At 37.1% G+C, this 20104-nt stretch overlaps 1 protein-coding gene across 1 annotated transcript; it reads left to right on the plus strand.

The window, feature by feature from the left end:
* Window positions 1-13086: 13086 nt before the first annotated feature.
* On the plus strand, window positions 13087-14019 carry LOC143664776 (olfactory receptor 2T27-like). The gene has a single exon (XM_077138164.1). It carries the CDS (start codon window positions 13087-13089, stop codon window positions 14017-14019), a length of 933 nt encoding a protein of 310 aa, XP_076994279.1.
* The last annotated feature ends 6085 nt before the right edge of the window (window positions 14020-20104 follow it).

Here is a 20104-nt window from a genome sequence, read left to right on the forward strand (position 1 = left end):
AGTTGGGAAATTTTCAGTGAAAATTTCTTCCATTAGTTTTTCTCCTCCTTTTCCCTTCTCTTCTCCTTCTGGGACACCCACAACACGTATATTTGTGCGGTTCATATTGTCCTTGAGTTCCCTGATACCCTGTTCAAATTTTTCCATTCTTTTCCCGATAGTTTCTGTTTCTTTTTGGGATTCAGATGTTCCATCCTCCAAATCACTAATTCTATCTTCTGTCTCTTTAAATCTATCATTGTAGCTATCCATTATTTTTTCTATGTTTGCTACTTTATCCTTCACTTCCATAAGTTCTGCGATTTGTTTTTTCAGTTTTTCTATTTCTTCTTTATGTTCAGCCCATGTCCTCTTCATGTTCTCCCTCAATTTATTGATTTCATTTTTGAAGAGGTTTTCCATTTCTGTTCGTATATTCAGGATTAGTTGTCTCAGCTCTTGTGTCTCATTTGAGCTATTGGTTTGTTCCTTTGACTGGGCCATATTCTCAATCTTTTGAGCGTGGACAGTTATCTTCTGCTGCTGGCGTCTGGGCATTTATTCAGATTTCTCTTGGTGTTGGACACAGCAAGGTTGTAATATTTTTCTGTGAAATCTCTGGGTTCTGTTTTTCTTATCCTGCCCAGTAGGTGGCGCTCGTGGCACACGTTTGTCTGCAGGTCCCACCAGTAAAAGGTGCTGTGGGACCTTAAACTTTGGAAAACTCTCGCCGTCCGGGGGGTTCGCTAGTTGAAACGGCTTGAGCCGGCCCGGGGTCCGAACACAGGGAGGGTTGCTGGTCGCCGCAGCCAGGGAAAGAGCCCGTCCGAATTTCCTAGTCGGCCCTGGGCAACAAGCGTGGCGGGAGGGCGCCAGCGGCAGCGGCCCGCCCGAGAGAGTGCACGTTCCCCGGGAGTCACGGGTTTGGAAGGGGCCTCCCCCACCCGTCACCGTTCTCCGCGGCCTGGGGGTTTCCGATCCAATTCTCTCAGTTGGTCCGGGGGCTGCGCGTGGTGTGGGCGCCAGCCGTCTTTGTTTCAGGGGACCGCCTCTCCAATTCTCCCAGCCGGCCCGGGAAGGGGGAAGGGAGTAACTCCGGCCGCTTGCCACCCCGCCCGGTAAGGCCCGCGCGCCTCGGCGATCTCACCCGAGCTGCTTCTCTCAGCCAGCCAGCCGTTCCAGGATGGGGTACGCTGTCTTTTTTATCTCTGTTGTGGCTTTGGGCGCTTTCTGTATCGTTTCTACTCCCCTAGTAGGTGTCCTGGAGAAGAAACTAAGATCCGCGCGTCTTACTAAGCCGCCATCTTCCAGGAAGTCCCCCTCTCCTTCTATTCTTAACTATCAAAGTGTTTTTCTCAAGAAAAGATCCTGGGATTTTGTCAACTGGTTTTTCACATCAATTGAGGTGATCATGTAGTTTTCTTTTGATTTAATATAGAGTTTTACGTTAAATTATTTTCTTAGGTGAAGCCTCCTTGCATGCCTGGGACAAAGCCCACATATAGTTTCTTGGTGAATCTATGTAGCTGAATACATAAAAAATTATATGTGTGTCATAAATATTAGAATATAGAAAAGTCCATGAATAGAATGATGAATTTAATAACTCCTACAATCTGATAAATTGGTATTTAATTGTTATAAATGAAGTCTTTAAATGACTCAACAAACAATAAAATTAGACACTTTTGCTGATTTCTCACCCAAATGTCAGTTTGATCAAAATTATTGAGATATGGGGAAAGGGGATGCAACATCACTGGCATATTACATCCTGATGGGGCTCTTTTCTGATTATAGATACCCTAGTACTGTCATCTCTAGCACAGTTCACACCTTTTGTCACCCTCATCACCCTTATCTAGGTGGACTTTTCTTTTCACACTCCTAAGTTCTATCTTCTAAGTTACCTGTCTGTCATTGACCTGCCCTCTGTTCCAGCACAGTTCCTAAGAAGCCTGCCAACTTCTCTGGAAGCAGAACAATTCCATGTATTGGCTGTGGTCTCATAAGTCAAGTGGTGTGATGTTAGCAGCTACAGAATGTGTGTTCTTGACCCTTATGGCCTATGACTGCAACATGGCTGTGTGCAACCGCCTGAGGCATCGGACCATCATTAGTTCCAGGGTCTTTATGTAGATAGATTTTGGGTCCAGGGTTGAAGGTCTTTTGTATTCCTTGGCTGAGACAGATTACTTAATGCACTTAACCTCTGTGGGTAAAGAGAAATCAACCAAATCCCGATGCTCTCCTGTGAGGACACCTCAGACTACCTAAAGATGGTAGAAGTGATGAGCATTGTGTTTATTGTTACACCATGGATTCTTACTATTTCTACCTACATTTATACCTTCTTTACAATTCCCAGAAAGAAATCTCCTGAAGGGGAAACAAAGCCCTGGCTACATGCGCTTCTTTTTTAACTGTGGTTGGTCTCTATCTGGGGCCATGTATGGTGGTTTACATTACCCAGGATCATACCACGTCCAAGGGCTGTACAGGTCTGTTTTAGTTTCCTTTGCAGATCAGTCACATACCATGCATTGGGTTGGCTTAAGGAATGATAATTTATTAGATCAAATTTTGAAGATAAGAGAAATACAAATCAAGGTATCATCTAGGCAATGATGTCTTCCTAAGAGAGGTACTCATGGGCTGCATTCCACTAACTCTTAGTCCTGGACTCATCTGTCAACTGACAAAATACATGGCAGCCCTCCTAACCTTCCCATGTTTTTTACAGGTTTATTGACCCCCAGCTCTTGCTTCCAGAGGCTTTCTCCTTTTTTTCTATATTTTATTCTACTTACAAACAGCTCCAAAATAGAATTAAAACCCATCCCGATGGAATTGGGCCACACCTAAGCTTAAGTGACATCAAAATATCCTACTTACAAAGGGCTGACATTAGCAGGAATGCCTTAATTATAAAGAACATTTTTCTGGGGACATGAAGCTGCAAACCACACAGTGTATCTGTTTTCTACATCATCCTTGTCCCCATGCTGAATTCCCTTATCTACAGCAAGAGGAGCAAGGCGTACCATACAGGTACTGGTGCTGAGGAAGGTGACGGGTAGCAGTTTGGTTTAAAAACTGAAAACCATTGAAATTTGAAACTATGGCTCATCCTGCAGCTTAATATTGCCTTGGACACAAAATACAAGCCATCTCAGCATTACTGGTTATGTTTTACAGTATCTTAAATTAAAAATAGAATTTCCATTTCCATGCTTTCAATAGATTTTGTTTATAAATAGGTTTCATGCAAAAGACAAAGAAATCAATACATCATGAATACAGGGGTCACATTCTGAGGAGTTTCAACTTTAAATGGCTATTTTTCAGTTCCATATGTACTTTAATACATCAAGATTTTAAAATATATGCCTATGTAGATTAAAGTGAAAAATTCATCCAGGAGTCAGTAGGTCAAGGAAAATAATTTTGCTTCTTCCCTTAAATCATACAATCCCCCTTTCCAGAATAATATAGAGAAAGTGCCACGAATTTGGAAAAACAGTAGATCACTTTTAATCCTGACATGTTTCTCTTTAGATGAGTGAGAAAGTGCTTCTTAAACTTCAATGAGCTCCAAATTTCCCTCTATAAGGTGAGTTCAACTGTGAGCAACTTACTTTTCTTACAGCTGTATGAGAATTAATTTCCAGATTTAAATAAACCCACATATATCTAAGGGTAAATTTATTTAGGAGTCCTTTTCTAATTAATGGTGGGATCTTGGGTAAAATATTTAACTTATTTAACCTTCAGTTTCACTGCATGTAGATTGGGTATCTTTACATCAGACTTTCCAATTGCAATGAATTGTGCAAGCGATAATTGAGAAAATTCTTAGGAAAGCTATTTCTGCACTATAACATCCCATACATATGTAAAGATTCATTATTATTGAATACTTTATTGATGTTACTATCACTCTAAAATGATTTTATATACAGATCTTGACCAATAAGCTATTAATAAATGTGTGTCTATAGGACTTGGATATCCTTTTTATATTTTAAATTAAAATACTAACTTGGATGCCTTAAAGACATAATACAAAATTAACTTCTCTAACATTAAAAAATGAATAAAAATTTCATAAATGAAAAGAGTAAATTCATCTGCTGCAAATACAGAACAAATGCATAAAAACAAAATACAGAATTATCTCTTAATGATATCACAGTTTAATGCAGATTTGACAGTCTAATTATCTAAAACTCATTGAGCATCTAAGGAAAGTCATTATGATAGAAGTCAGGGCAAATGCAGAGATAGGAAATGGTTTGTGCATGAGACTACAGTCTTGTGGAGAGAACACATATGCCTGAATGATTAAACTTCCCAAGTATTTCAAGGTGCTGAGGATGGTACTTTGGTGGCTGAGAATCAAGCAATGACTGGATTGAGTATTACAATGTTAGCAAGGGATTAAGGTTGTGAAAGACGTTGAGAACACTACGTTTGCTTGGAAAGTTTTGTGCATTTTCAGAGGCATGAGTAAACCATGCCTCTGAAAACAAGCAGTCATTTCCTATCAGGAGAGAGATGGAGAAGAATATGGCAGCTCCAGCTGTCAGCTGCAGTCAAGATGTAAAGGACAGAAATGGAGTTTTTCACAGAAAGCTTTATATTGAAATTTGTTATATAACTTGTCATGGTCAGGTTCATGTGTCAACTTGGCCAGGTGGTGATACCTGTTTGTCTGGTTGGGTAAGTGCTGGCCTGTCTTTTGCTATGAGGAATTTCATAGAATTAAATCATGATCCATAGCTGATTCCATTTGTAATCAGCTAAGGGGAGTGTCTTCTTTAATGAGTGATGCTTAATGTGATCACTGGAAACCTTTTCAGGAGGATTCAGAAGAGACAGACTCTCTTCCTGCTTCATCCGGGGAGCCTCTCCTGTGGAATTTGTCCAGACCCTCCACCAGAATCATCTGCTTCACAGCCTGCCCTATAGATTTTGGACTCTGTACACCCATGGTTACATGAGAGAATTCTATAAATTTTATATTTACAAATGTTTCCTGTTGATTTTGTTTCTCTAGAGAACCTTAACTCATACATAGCTACACACAAACTTCTCTGCATCATTTTGGTGAAATCAACAGGAAGATCAAGAAACAAAGCATAACCAGTATCTCAGAAGGTATACTCATCCTCCAATCCAATTCCTCCCTCATCTTAAATATTTTGAAATATTTATAACATCAAAAGCATGATACATAAAAGAACAAATTGATAAACTGAACTTCATCAAATTAAAAAGAAATGCTTTTTATTCAAAAGCATTAAGAGAATGAAAGATAACCCACAGACTGTGAAAAAAGATTTGCAAACTGTATAACTGATAATGATATGAGGATATATAATTTATGCAGAGTATATAAAGAACTTCCAAAACAAACAAAACAGCAATAATTTTAGAAAAAGGGCAAATAATTCAAACACTTCATCCACTAATATATATAGATGGTAAATAAGAGTATGAAAAGATGTTCAATATCATTAGGAAATGCAAATTAAAACCATAATGAGATGCATACATCAGAATGACTAAAATAAAAAAAAAAAACTAACCATATCAAGACTTGGCAAGAATGGAAAGGACTGGAACGTTTATAAATTGCTGTTGAGAATGTAAAACATTATAAACATTTTGAAAATACTTGGCAGTTCTAAAAATTTTAAGCATATCCCTACCATATGATTGAGCCACTCCACTTCTAGGTGGTGCCCAAGAAAAAGGAGCATTATAACTCCTAAAAGACTTTCATGTAGATTTTCTGAGCAGCTTAATTTGTAATGGCCAAAAGGAGGAATCAGTCTAAATGTCTATCAACAGCTGCATGAAAAACAAATTATTGTATATTCATAAAATAAAATACTTCTCAGCAATAAAAAATTAAATTTTGATACATGCAACAACATGGAAGAATCTCAAAATAATTATGCTGAATTAAACAAATGAGAGAAAAATTATATGCCCTATGATTCCGTTTAAAATTCTAGAAAATGAGAAATTTCAGTAAAGAAAGTGTTCCATGATTGTTTGAGGAAGGGTTCATAGCATGGCAGGAGGGAATGTTAATAGAAGGGAATGAAAACTTTTGGAGATGATGTTTTCATTGACACTCTTTATAGTATTATGGCAGTTGCAAGGGTAGTTCAGTGGTAGAAGTCTTGCCTGCCATGCAGGAGACATGTGTTGAATACCCAATCCATGCACTTACCCCAAAGTACAAACAAACAAAGAATTCAACAAATGGTACTACAATAACAGGATATTCACATGGAAAAATAATAAAATGTGACCCCACCATACAGCATACAAAAAAATAAAAAAAGATTATATAGCAATGATTATTTCTAGTTTTGTGGCTTGAGTAGTTGTGCTGATGGTGATATCAGTTCCAAAGAATTCGGTCAAACTGGAAAGAGGACAAGTAAGTTTACAATGAAATACCATGGTTTGATTTCAAATCTATCAAATCTGATGCCTGAGGGTCTATACAAATGCAATATTTCATCAGGTTGTAGGATAAATATGCCATATAACTATAGGAGAATTATATTGAAGAATCACCAGCTTACTGGACCATTTTCTTCTGTGAACACTTTTTAAAAACATTTCATTATCATTAATACATAGCCGAATTATATATTTTCATTACACTAATTGGTCACGATATTTGGAATAAAGCCTTATTTTCATATACATTAGTTTCACAGTATATTAACAGAATTCATAAGTATTCCACATATTAGCAAGGAACAAAGCCACAAAGGATCCTAAAGGTGACGAAAGGCTTGGAATCCCAAGAGAGGCACAATAACAACATATCCTATAGTCCTGGGGGAAAGGTGGCTGTTTTATTCTGTAGACACCTTTGAGAATGCTCTGGAAGTTAAGACAGGTAGAAGATCCTCTAATTAAAGCACAAAGGCAAAATTTCCACAAAGCATTGAAAATGAGGTCTTAAGTCACTCAACAAGTCATCAGCATGGAGGGGTTTCCTTCTTTTATGCAATATCTCACTTACCTCCCTCTTCCCTTCCAGCTTTACTTACCTTTAAGCTTACTATAGAGACAACCATCAACCTCATGTCCAAGCTGTGAGTCTGTGGACGTGACGATGCAGTGACCTTTGTCAGCATCGCATGAGATACATACGTTTTCATCCCTTAAAAGTAGTTGTCTCCTGAGAACAGCTACCATGCATTGGAAGGAATTTTGGAAGTTTCAGCATTTTCACAAGAAATAAAGATTAATGGGACTTGGACAAGATTAAGAGGTCATCAACTTGGTTGAAAAATCATCTCAGGTTTGTTATTTTCTGGAAATTTTCTAATTATCATAAGCACATTATGATATATGAAAGCCAATCATTGGACATAAAAGGCTGATTCAGAGTTTAGGATATAAGCAGAAATATGTGACTGTATGTGATTATAAACTATCTCCTTGTATTACATTTTCAGTCTTTCCTCTAAGTTGAAGTCCTTTCCCTGATATTCCTTGTCCTCAAAGGACATCTAGACCTCATGGTTCTTTTCCTTCACATGTTCCATTTTACAGCCGAGCAGTACATGTGTCATGGTAGGGCACCCTGGAGGAAAGAGCAAACCTCTGGACTCTCCTCTGTTGTTCCCGATACCTGTCCCAAGTTCCCTGAAAGAGAGATACAGCATGGAGCCATGGAAATAGCACAGGGCCAGGACTCAGATGGCATCTAAACTTGGGAAAATTTGGGAAGTCTGTGAATCTCTTAGCAACAGCATCCACGTCTGAAAAGTAGAGATAATATTCTGTTTATATAGTTTAGATGTACTATATATTCATATTTTTTAGTCCTCTCTGTGTTCTAGGAAATATACTAAGCATTGATGTTTTCAAAAGGAAGAAACAAGGGGAGAGCATTCAAGAAACAGGTGTTCTAGTGGTGGAGAGAGAAATAAACATTCAAAGTATTTGGAGTAATCAAACATTACAAAGGAGTGTTTTGATACTTATCAAATTCCTTCTAAATAATATTTTTAGCCAAATAATTTATTCAGTACAAAAAGTCTTTTTAGAATCAGTTTGATTAAATTCTTTATTGTACATATTTACAATTTATTCAAGAGTACGTGAACAGCAAAATCATGCCGAAAATACAGAGTTCCCATTTAACACCCTGTTATAAACACCTTACATTAGTGCGGTATGTTCTTTAAATTTCATGAAAGAACATCTGCATAACTGTATGATTAACTATTATGCACCATTTACATTAGGATAACTGTGTTTTACATAAGCTGTAACTAATGATTTAAGACACTGAGAGGCACAGTACATCCTTTCTTTTAGCCATTGCTACTTTCAGCAGACATTCCAGTTTTATTCCTGTCTTACTTCAGGGCTGTGTCCATTTGTACCATTCTCTCCTCAGCCTGGCAACCCTGGAAGTCACTGTGGATAGCTCTACTATTCCAAATAAGCCTATAGCACACTCCACCTTCCCAACACCTCATACCCCCAGCCTCTTGCCTTCAGCCCACAGATCTCTACTCATTCTGGGCATTTGTGAAAACAAGTTGCCAGAAGGCAGGCATCTCTGTGCTCCAGGAACCCAGGTACATAGCTCTGTTGGTGCACCCTTGACCCTTGTGTGGTAGCCAAAAAGCCAGTGTTTAAGAGCCTGGTTGTGGAGCTGGCCATGGGGGTGGATGGATTCCTGACTGCTAGGGGCCAGTTGTATTTGAAATTACTTAAACTTGCTGTGTCTTAGTTTGCTGTCTGCAAAATCAGAATGAGAGTACTGTTACTTATTCCATGGGTTAATAGTCAAGGAACATTTAGTAAGTGCTCCTTAAAGCTTGGTAAATGATTCTTGCCTCTTGTTTTTTTTTTTTTTTCTTTTTTAGTCTTTGTGGTCTATTACTGCATATTATCTTATTTGGTAAAAATTGGATTGGATGCATTCTACAATGTTCAATGCCCTTTCTCATACTCTGCTCCCAGTCTCCAGGTCTCCTTCTAAATGAAGAAGTTAATGGAAGAGACTAACTCTTGCACACAATGCTTCCCCCGTGTCTCCAAGCAGAGATAAAGACAAAGGTATTAGAAGGTTATCACAGTTTAGTTTGACCTGGAGAGAAGCTCCATTCAGGATGCATCTCAAGTGAGTGTTCTAAATGTGTTCCCCTCCAGAAACAGGCTGACAGCTACCATTCCAGGATTCTAGAGGGACAATATGAAAGTTCCTGTGGTTAGACTTCAGTTATTGTATGAGCTAACAGTTGGGAGTGCAAAGGAGGTAGGAGTGTGGTTGGAGTTCATGAAAACACACGTAGACAGAGCTGTCAGAAAGATTCACAATCTCGCTCTCTTCTTCCCCTTCATAAAAAGATTTATTCTCTTATTCTCACATCTCTAGGTGTCTCACCCTCATGTTTTCTTTACCTGTAACATAAATTGGCCAGTTTAAGTGAGATTAATCTCACTTAAGCAGAAAGTGACCTAAGAGCAAGGGACTCTAGTTTGGGGCTGGTAAGCGAATGTCCTTTGGTTTCAAAACCACGCTCTACTTCTAATTGGGTGTTCAAACTGAAAACATCTCATGTACTGCTCTTGGGAATGGGAAGTGAATGAATTCCAGGATTTAGTCAAGTTCTTGTACTGAGACCAAAACCAGATTGCTAATTTGAATGGAGTTGATGAAGTCATTACTCTCATCCATTCAAAGATTAGAGTGTATGCATTTGTCTAGCTAAACACATTTCATCTCACTCATATAGAATTCAGCTTTCTTAGTAAACAAGCCATCACTATACCTCAGAGAGAAGTAAAATTATATCACAGTAAATTAAATATTTTATGATTTTGAAAAGTCCCTTGGATTCTCTAAAATTATTTTTCTAATATGAAAAAGGAGATGACAATATCTGTAGCGACTCAAACAATTGGTGGAAAAAACACCATCAATTTTAATTTATGTAAAAGTAAATGTTTATACCTGTCCTATTGTTATTATCACCAGATTTACCATGCACTATATATGAGACATGTGCATTGAATGATTTTTTTAATTATTGACATTCATTAATTCATTACCATTAATGTATTTTTCATTATTATTTACTAAATAATTTCCCTATGCTAGACCTTGTACAAGTCCCAAGTCTATTAGGGCATATAAAAGTAGTAATAATAATAACAACAATATTGATAACTAATGTTTCCTTTGTGCTGAGAGCATGACTAAGCACATTATTGCATTATGATATTCACTTCCCACAACCATCTAGGAATAGGCCCTGTAGTAATAGAGTGTTACTATTCCTCTTTTTAAAAATTTTATTAAGATATATTCACACACCTCACAAACTATCCAATGTACGCAATCACTGGCTCACAGTATCATCACATAGCTATGTACACACCCTCATGATCAATTTTAAAACAGAAATAAGGATAAAAAATAAACTTAAGGCCTCTCATAGCTGTTATTCTCCCTATTGTTGACCAGTAGTATTGGTATAGCAAATCTGTTACTGTTGATTAAAAGATATTAAGAGATTACTATTAACTATAGTCCATACTTACACTACCTATGATTTTTCCATATAGTTTGCACTAGTGAAGGTTTTTTCATGTACCCCTCTATTTTTGTTCTTTGCATTTGCAGCAGTTCATGTGAGAATTCATTTATATACTTGATTTTAAACAACCAATGAAGCAGTTTTTTTTATTTTAACATCTATTCCCCTTATTACTTATTTTTATTCCATATGTTCTACTCGTCTGTTGACGGTAGATAAAAGGAGCATCAGACACAAGGTTTTCACAATCACACAGTCACATTGTGAAAGCTATATCATTATTCAATCATCCTCAAGAAACATGGCTACTGGAACACAGCTCTACATTTTCAGGCAGTTCCCTCCAGCCTCTCCATTACATCTTGAATGACAAGGAGATATCTACTTAAAGCGTAAGAATAACATCCATGATAACCTCTCAACTCTGTTTGGAATCTCTCAGTCACTGACACTTTGTCTCATTTTACTCTTTCCCCTTTTGGTTGAGAAGGTTTACTCAATCCCTTGATTCTCAGTCTCAGCTCATTCTAGAATTTCTGTCTCACATTGCCAGGAATGTCCACACCGCTGGGAGTCATGTCCCATGTAGACAGGGAGAGGGTGGTGAGTTTGCTTGTTGTGTTGGCTGGAGAGAGAGGCCACATCTGAGCAACAAAAGAGGTTCTCCTGGGCATGACTCTTAGGCCTAATTTTAAGTAGACTTGACCTATTCTTTGTAGGGTTAAGTTTCATGTGAACAAACCTCAAGACAGGGGGCTTATCCTATAGCTTTGGTTGTCTACACTGTGAAATAGTTTTTTTTTTTAATTATATATATACAATTATATATAATTGTGGGTACGAGTATAACCAACCATCATTCCAGTTGACAATTTTTCTTCTTTCTCCTTCTTTACCTTTTCTAACTTATGTTTTCATCTTCTTCTTGTTCTACTTCTTCAAACTCCACTTCCTCTCTTTCTCTTTTGCCTCATCCTCACTATCCTTATTGATCTTTAATGACTTCTTTACCACCATGTGTAATTTTAACTCTGGAGTTGAATTATCTCTGATGGTAAAAAGATAGAGCCCTCGGGAATTGAGGTCGGTGATGTTCTGAGCACAGCCCATCACCTTTCCGTGGGACCCCCAAATAAAAACTGGCTCAGGGCCTTGTTAGTCTGGTTTCTAGGACTGCATGATAAGTACGGGTTGAATCCCTACTGTGGGTGCCTTTCAATAATAAACTGTCGCTTGCAGACAGTGGCCTGCGGGGTATTCCTTCCTCATTTATCTCAGTCATTCATACACGTTCCCTGGAGACAAGGTCACTTCATCCTATGAAGCCTGTTTCATCTGCTGGTATATTTACTCATGGGAGGAAGGGAACAGTGTTTTTTCACTATGGCATGAGAGTTGTGCAGACTCCCTTAGCCAGGCCCAGAGGCCATGGCCACTTGTGAGCAGGCCTTGCTTTTTCTCTTCTCTATGTAAGTAATGTTTTCTAATCAGTGCCAGTGTGAGTCATGTTTTGCTGGTGTTCTTAACACCCGAAAACCATGCAGGGGGTTGGGAATCTAAGAGTGTGGTCTTGATGACAGGCACTGTTATACTGTTCCCCCCATGCAGTAAAAGGAGGTGATAGTAGGGTCTCTTTCTCTGACCAGCAATATGTCACAGAAATCTCACTGTTATATTCTGCTAAGGGTAGCATTTGTCGAGTAAATAAATATTAATTTCATTTTGATGAGTTGTTTCTACAGAAGCGAGTAATAATAAATTTATAGCAATTATGAAAAATCTTATATTCCAAAATGTTTAACTCATTTACCCAAACTATGATCCCACATACAAAATTTAATCATGGGCACACTATAGAGGGATTACATATAAACCTATCAGAGTTTCGTTATGACTCCAAGGATTGCCATCCAAGAGGAAACTAATATTGAAAAAAGGTAAAATCAGTTTACAACCAGTATTAGGACAAAGTAATTTGTTCCATCAGAATTGAGGAAAGAGTAATCACTCTTTGAAATGGCAGGGGTGGAGAGGGTTTTGGGATGACTGAAGAAAGATGCTGGTGTGATTAGAAAAAAATTGGTGCAAGAATTTTATACCTGTTGTAATAGAGGGAGGGTAGTTAAAATTGAAGGGAAACTGCATGATTAAATAAATAATGATGGAAAGACATGGCTATCTTTCAGGAGAGAGGTCTAAAATCACCATAGGGACAAAGTTTATTTTAGTGTAAATAGCTGGCCAGATAAGTTACCAGTATACTGGTTGAGTATTAAAATGCCAAGATAAGTTGCTTTGAGCTTAATACAATTGTCAATGAGAAAGGTTAAAAAATTTGAGCAAGAATGACTAGACCCCAACTATATTTTAAGATTATTATGGTTTGAAGCTGAAAGGGACAGGGCTGCAAATAAACAATAAGATAAAAGGTTTACAATGGGAATAAGAATTAACACATTCACTATGTTTTCCTACGTTTCCACCCATCAGCACCTACAGATGAGGCAGAGGTATGGAGAGAAATAATGGCACATTCCCCACCGATTTCATCCTCCTGGGTCTCTTCCCTGGGTTGCAGCATGCTAGCCTCCTGGTATACTCCATCCTGCTGGTCTACCTCATTGCCCTCATGGGGAACTCCATCCTCATTCTTCTGATCTGGGTGGATGTCCGCCTCCACATCCCCATGTACTTTTTGCTCCGTCAGCTCTCTCTTATTGACCTGGTGTACATCTCCAGTTCAGTTCCTAAGATGATCATCAACCATTCCTTAGGGAAACAAAGTATCTCTCGCATTGGCTGTGGAGTCCAGTTGTTCTTCTGCCTTACTCTTGGTGGTGCTGAGTGTCTCCTTTTAACCCTTATGTCCTATGACAGATTTGTGGCAATTTGCAACCCTCTGCGCTACACAATCATTATGAGCCCTGAGGTTTGTTGGCTAATGGCTGTGGTATCATGGTTTGGGGGTGCTCTAAACGCAGTCATCCAAACCATCTACACCATGCATTTCCCTGTCTGTGGCCTGAGGGAGATAAACCACTTCTTTTGTGAGATGCCTGCCATCCTGAAGCTGTCCTGTGAGGATACATCAGATTATGAGATGGTGGTATCCATGGTAAGTATTGTGTTTATCATTATTCCCTTCACTCTCATCATGGCCTCCTATGCCCGCATCTTTTCTGCTGTTCTTAGAATGAATTCTCCACGGGGGAGGAGCAAAGCCCTGACCACGTGTTTTTCCCACTTGACTGTGGTGAGTCTCTACCTAGGACCAGGCATAGTGGTCTACATGGTGCCAGGGTCCTCACACACTCCTGAGCTGGACCAAGGTCTCTCCATGTTCTACACCATCCTCACCCCCATGCTCAATCCCCTTATCTACAGCCTGAGGAACAAGGAGGTCCTGGGTGCACTGAGGAGGGTGCTTGGAAGAAACATGATATAAAACGTTAGTGTGGCAAACACTGTTGCCGCAATTTTCATCTAAAATATATTTAGTCTCCAAAGTAGAAGCCCTGGATTGCATCTCCTTCAGGTACATGGAACTTCTGTTCAGACACATAGATTGTTTTAGGGATGAGTCATTGCATTTGTGATCACCTTCTTGGGTTTGATGCAAAATGAATGGGTTCAGTAAAGAGTGCTTCTATATACACATTTAGAGAAAACTGCTTTGGGAGTGACTAGATGGAAGCATTTCTTCTCTTTTCCCTAGTCCACCAGCAAGGTTGTATCAGGATTCCCATTGTTCTTCTCTGTCAATGCAGGATAACTAGCTGTGACTGTCTTAGAGTAGAACAAAGCGCAGACATGAAGACACGAGTTTTCTTCAGGAATGATTATTTTTCCAGGTCAATGATGCTTCTTATGATTGAATGGAACTTAAAACAAAGTTAAAAAACCTTATTAGTTTAATAATCAAATACTGTTTTAATTCATATTTTTGTATGCTCTAATATAATTGTGACCTCACTGTTACCCTAGAATTTTTTCTCACAGATTCTTTAAAAAACTAACAAAGCTCTGCTAGCCCTCTGTCCTCATCTCCTACTATTCTCCTTCTCCCTCACTCTAGTTTGGCCACAGTGAGCACAGTTTACATTAATCATACATCAAGACATTTGTTTCTCAAACATACTCCTACCCCATAGGCTTTTTCATTTGCTACTCTTTAACCTAGAATAATCTTTCCATTACTCCCTTTGTGTCTTTCTTCAATAGCCCTGGTCATCATATCTAAAATTTTAATATTTTTTCAGTACTTTATTTCTCCCTTTCTTGAAAATTGTTTTCTTTAGCACATACTAATATTTAATGAAATAATTTATTAATCAATCAATTTATTTATTTATATCTATTGGTCCATAAACATTTATCAATCTATATATCATATGAATAATATTTTCCCACTACAATTCAAGGCCCACCAGAGCAAGAATTTTTGTCTATGTTTGCTGCTGTATCCACAGTATCCTGAAAAGTGTTTCACACATAGTATGCAAAAGATAAATAAATCACTAAGTACCCAGTATATGTTCACTAGTATCCAGATATACTAGAATTTGTGAAAAAAGGAAAGTTTTTCTTCAGTGTAAATTGTTTACTATTCCAGGGCTATAAAGACCCATGACAATTTTCAACTCTGGTCTGAATACAGCATAAATGATCACAAATTAGTAAATTGTAGGGCTTTCTAAAAATATATGTTATTTTCTTTAATTAAAACTCGTTTGTTACTGCATATTTGGAGCTTCTCATATAGCACTTACTGTTTCTAATAATGCTGAAATATATATTTTTTACCTTAAATGTATTTAAATTCAACCATTCAAGTGATCAGCAGTCTGTACTCACAAAGAGATCAAGCAGTATTATGATGTGCTACTTCTATTCTGTGAGTTTCTCCCTAGTTTATCAGGATCACAATTTATGACTTCAGTGAAGAGTACTGGAAATGTTACAGCACCATGCTTGCAGTGGGCTCCCAAGGGGTATTAGGTGAGGTCCACTGAAAGTACAAGTAATAAGGGAAGTAATATTTTTATAGTTCTTAACAAAATAATAAATCTGAATAAAATTAAGCCTGCTTTTTATTATCTCCAAACACTGCAACCCCAAATCATTTTGGTGTAAAATTATCCTCCCTGCTATAGTGGAAAGCTCCCACCTCTGTCCTGACACCACAGCTTCATGTAGGCACAAAATCTGATCAAAACATGACACTAATGCTAGATTTTCATAAGAAGGCAGAATTTATGTTAATTTAAAGGCTGATTATAAATAAGTTCCCTAGAAGGGTGATGTTGATTTTATTAAATTAAGGCAATGTAAGACAATTATTCCATGGAAATAGGAATCTGGTTTCAATAGAGACATTGTTCTACTTTGGATTATGGCACATAAGAGAAAACAAATAATATATTTGTTCTTCTAGATCTTACATAAAGATTTTATCTTAGACAATGTTTGACATAGGGGCTATTCAAAATGGAAATTAAGAACTCCATACTGATAGATAATATTCTTGCGAATTCAATGCAAATTCATATTTTTTTCTCAAAATACAGTGATATCTAGAGTTTCAGAGATAGCATAGGTTAGTGGAACTGTGTTGTTTCTTACTATATAGAACTGTTATTTTTCTATTATAATAAAAATGAGAAAAAGATGTTAATATAACATATGCTCATTCTTACAATTGTATTATTTACATGTTTAATATTGGCTATGAAGCCATCCCTTTGTTGTGTTCATAATTCATTCCTGTTTCAGTACAAGCACACATCATAATATTTCATAAATTCAGACTTAATATTGTTTTTTTTACCCGTTATTTCTCTGTTCATTTGGGCATTCTTTTCAAGCAGTTGTTAATTCCCTGTATTTTCCTACATAAATTGTGAGTTTCTTCACAGATCATGTTTCCAATAGATTAATTTTTGGGGGAAAGGGGTAAAATTATCCAAGATAATTTTAAGAAAGTATGTTCAAGGCAAGATCAACTGAGCACCCCACAACTCTGCTTATGAGGAGAGATTCAGGGAATATGTAGTAGAAATGGAAGGAAGATGAAGAGAGCAGAGTGTTTTATTAGAATACTGAACCTGATTTTCCCAACAGAATCTTGTGGAGGGAGTGAAAATTTAGACAAAGTAATTATGTTTTACTTTGCCAACATAGCATCCCATTATTCCTACAATACCCAAAAAAGAATGCTATCTTCAAATCACAGTGACTTAACAAAATGAAAGTTTATGTTTTCCTTATAAACACAAAATCAATGAAGATGATTTGACAGAAGAACTTGAACACTTGAAAAAGAAATGGTTGAACTTATAGAAATGAAAAGCAAAATAGAAGAAATGAAAAACACAGTGGAATCGTACAACACTGGATTTGAAGAGGCAAAAGAAAGGATTATGCCCTCCAGGAGAGGACATCTGAATTCCTATGTACAAAAGAACAGATAGGAAAAAGAATAGAAAGGATGAGAAGGGTCTAGGAAATTGTGTCACAACATGAAGCACATAGGATCTATTTATTATAGATGCCCTAGAAGGAGAAAAGAAGGGAAAAGGGGAAGAAAGATAATAGAAAGAATAATCACTGAAAAATTCCCAAGTCTTATTAAAGACATACCATTACAATCTTGTTCAAAATATTCATTGTTCAAAAGATTCTTGTTCAAAAGATTGTATATCATCATCACTGTGACTTCAGAGAAAACTTTCTCTATTCTTATAAATTAAAACAAAAGTATTCCTTAGGTCCTAGTGTACATGCACATACACACTAAACTTTGTTGTTAAATAGGAAGCAGAACTCACCTTTCAATGTTTTTATTACAATACAAGCAATTTGAGTTTCCAGACAGTGTGTGCCTTGCTTTTCCAGGGAAACATAAGTAAAATATAGAAAACTGACACCTACAAGAAATATTTCTCTCATCCTCCACCCTTTTTATACTTAAAAATCATCCCTTTCTTTGCTTCTTCAACCACAAGCTTTTGAAAAAATTTCTCCTCATAATATCTCTTTTCTTCCCGTTCCAACCAGTAAACTCATGTGTAGCAATGCCCTTAATTTCAGATGTCATTGGTGCTCAGATGGACTCAGAATGCTCAGATTAATTCACCATGCTCAGAAATGTAGAACGAATGTCTATGCATCTCCTGCTCTATTCCCCTCACTGTGTCCATAACACCACTCTCACCATCATCTTGTCTCTTTCAATGAAAGAATCCTGGGATGAATCCACATAGAAGTTGTTATAAGAGATAAACCCTGAGGAGGGAAGTTGAGGTTTACTGAGACTGAGTTCCTCTTGTGCTCAGGAGATTTGTACATGATTTCAATGAGCTGTTCACTTTTAAACTGTCATTATTATTACTCAAAAATTAATAAAGATGCATGGAGAAAAGAATCAAATGGCACAAAGCACCATGAAATGGAATTCTTCTTCTCTTTTGGGAATAGCGTCATGTCCCCCACAAAAGACAGGCTCAAGTCTTAATCTTCCTTCCTGTGGGTGTAAACCCATTTGTAAATAAGACCTTCCAGGATGATATTCTAGGTTAAGGTATGGCCTCATTTGTGAGGAGGATCTTGGAAGATCCTATTGAGATGAGGCCAAATAGAATAAGGATTGGTCTTAATCCATAATGCTGAAGTTCTTGTAATAAAGGAAATTTATAGTCAGTCAGTAGAAGTCAGTAAAATCCAGAAGTCAGTGGAAATCAGAGGGACAGGCAGAAGAAAGAGACATTACCATGTGACAACGGATTGCTGGAATGCTCTAGATTCCAGGAGAAAGCAAGCCCTACGCATACCTTGATGCTGGACTTCTAGCCTCCAAATCCATGAGACAATATGTTTATTTTGTCTATGCCAACCTAGTGTGTTAGCAGCCATGGCAAACTAAGATACTCTTATTCCCAGTTCTCTTCCCCAGAGGAAGTGTTACTGGTTCTTTATGCATCCATCCAGCCATGGCTGTTGATATGCATATGCATGAATTAGTGTTGAGTGTATGTTTGTGCATTTCACCACTTTTTTTTAATCCAAAAAGTTGCATGCAATATTCAATTTTTTGTACTTCATCCTTTTCACTTAGTATACTCTTGGAAATTAAAAAAAAAAAGAAGACATACCATTACAGTTCCAAGATGTGCAGGATACTCCAAACAGAATAGATTCAAATAGATCTACACAAAGACACTTACTATTCAGATGATCAAATCTCAAAGACAGACTGTAGAAGACAAAGAGATAACTCTGAAAACAGCAAGAGAAAAGCAATCCATTATATACCAGGGAAGCTCAATGAGAGTAAATGTGGACTTTTCAGCAAAAAACACGAAGGAGAGAAGGCATGATATATTAAAAATTTACCTTTTCTATAAGAAATACTAAAGGGTGTGTGCTATATAGACAGATGGGATAAGACAGAATAGTGAGGTGTGGTCTAAAGTGCAGAAATGAAGATTTTCAGTAAAGGTAAATAGAGTAAAAAGAGAAAATAATGCAGCAAATAGAATTCAAAAGAAAATGGTTGAAGATAATACTGCCTTTAAAGTAAACATCTTAAAAAATGCTAATGGATTAAACTCTAATCAAAGGACACAGACAGGCAGAATGGATAAAAAACTAAGAACCATCTGCATGTTGTCAATAAAAGAGTCACTTTAGACCAAAGAACAAAAGTAAGTCGAAAGTGAAAGGCTGGAAAAGTTATTTCACACAAACACCACTAGAAAAGACTGGGAGTAGCTACACTCATATGAGACAAGTTAGACTTCAAATGTAAATCAATTAAAAGAGACAAATAAGGACATTCTTTATTGATAAGAGGAACAATTCAGCAGGAAGACATAACAACCATAAATATCTATGCACCAAGCCAGAGTGTCACAAAATATCAGGCAAACACTGAGCAAACTGAAGGTAAAAGTGGACACCTCCACAATAATCATTCACTAATTCAATAAACTGCTCTCAATAATGGATAGAATGTCTAGACAAAGGATCAATAAAGAAATGAAATTTTGTATAAAATTATAAATGAGCCAAGAGAGTAGGATATACATTTTTCTCAAATACTAATAGGACATTCTCCAGGATAGACCACATGTTAGATTGCAAAAAAATTAAAAGTTTGATATTATATGAAATGCTTTCCAGATCATAATGGAATGAATATGTAAAACAGTATCTGTAAAACTGTAAATAGGTCAAGGTTAAACAACACACTCTGAAACAACCACTGGGACAAGGAGGAAATTACAAGAGGAAAAAGTAAATATCTCGTTATAAATGAACATAAGAACACAGTATATTGAATTTTATGGAATGCAGCAATAGCAGTGCTGAGAGGAATATTTACTGCCCACTATCTCTGTATTACAAAAGAAGAAAGAAAAAAAATTAAGAAATTGAGGAACTAAAGAAAGAAAAGCAACCTAACCCAAAAACAAACAGAATTAAAAATTAGAGATTAGAGAAGAAATAAATGAAACTGAAAACATGAAAAC

The sequence above is a fragment of the Tamandua tetradactyla genome, chromosome 20 (assembly GCF_023851605.1).
Source record: "Tamandua tetradactyla isolate mTamTet1 chromosome 20, mTamTet1.pri, whole genome shotgun sequence".
NCBI classification, from domain to species: domain Eukaryota; kingdom Metazoa; phylum Chordata; class Mammalia; order Pilosa; family Myrmecophagidae; genus Tamandua; species Tamandua tetradactyla.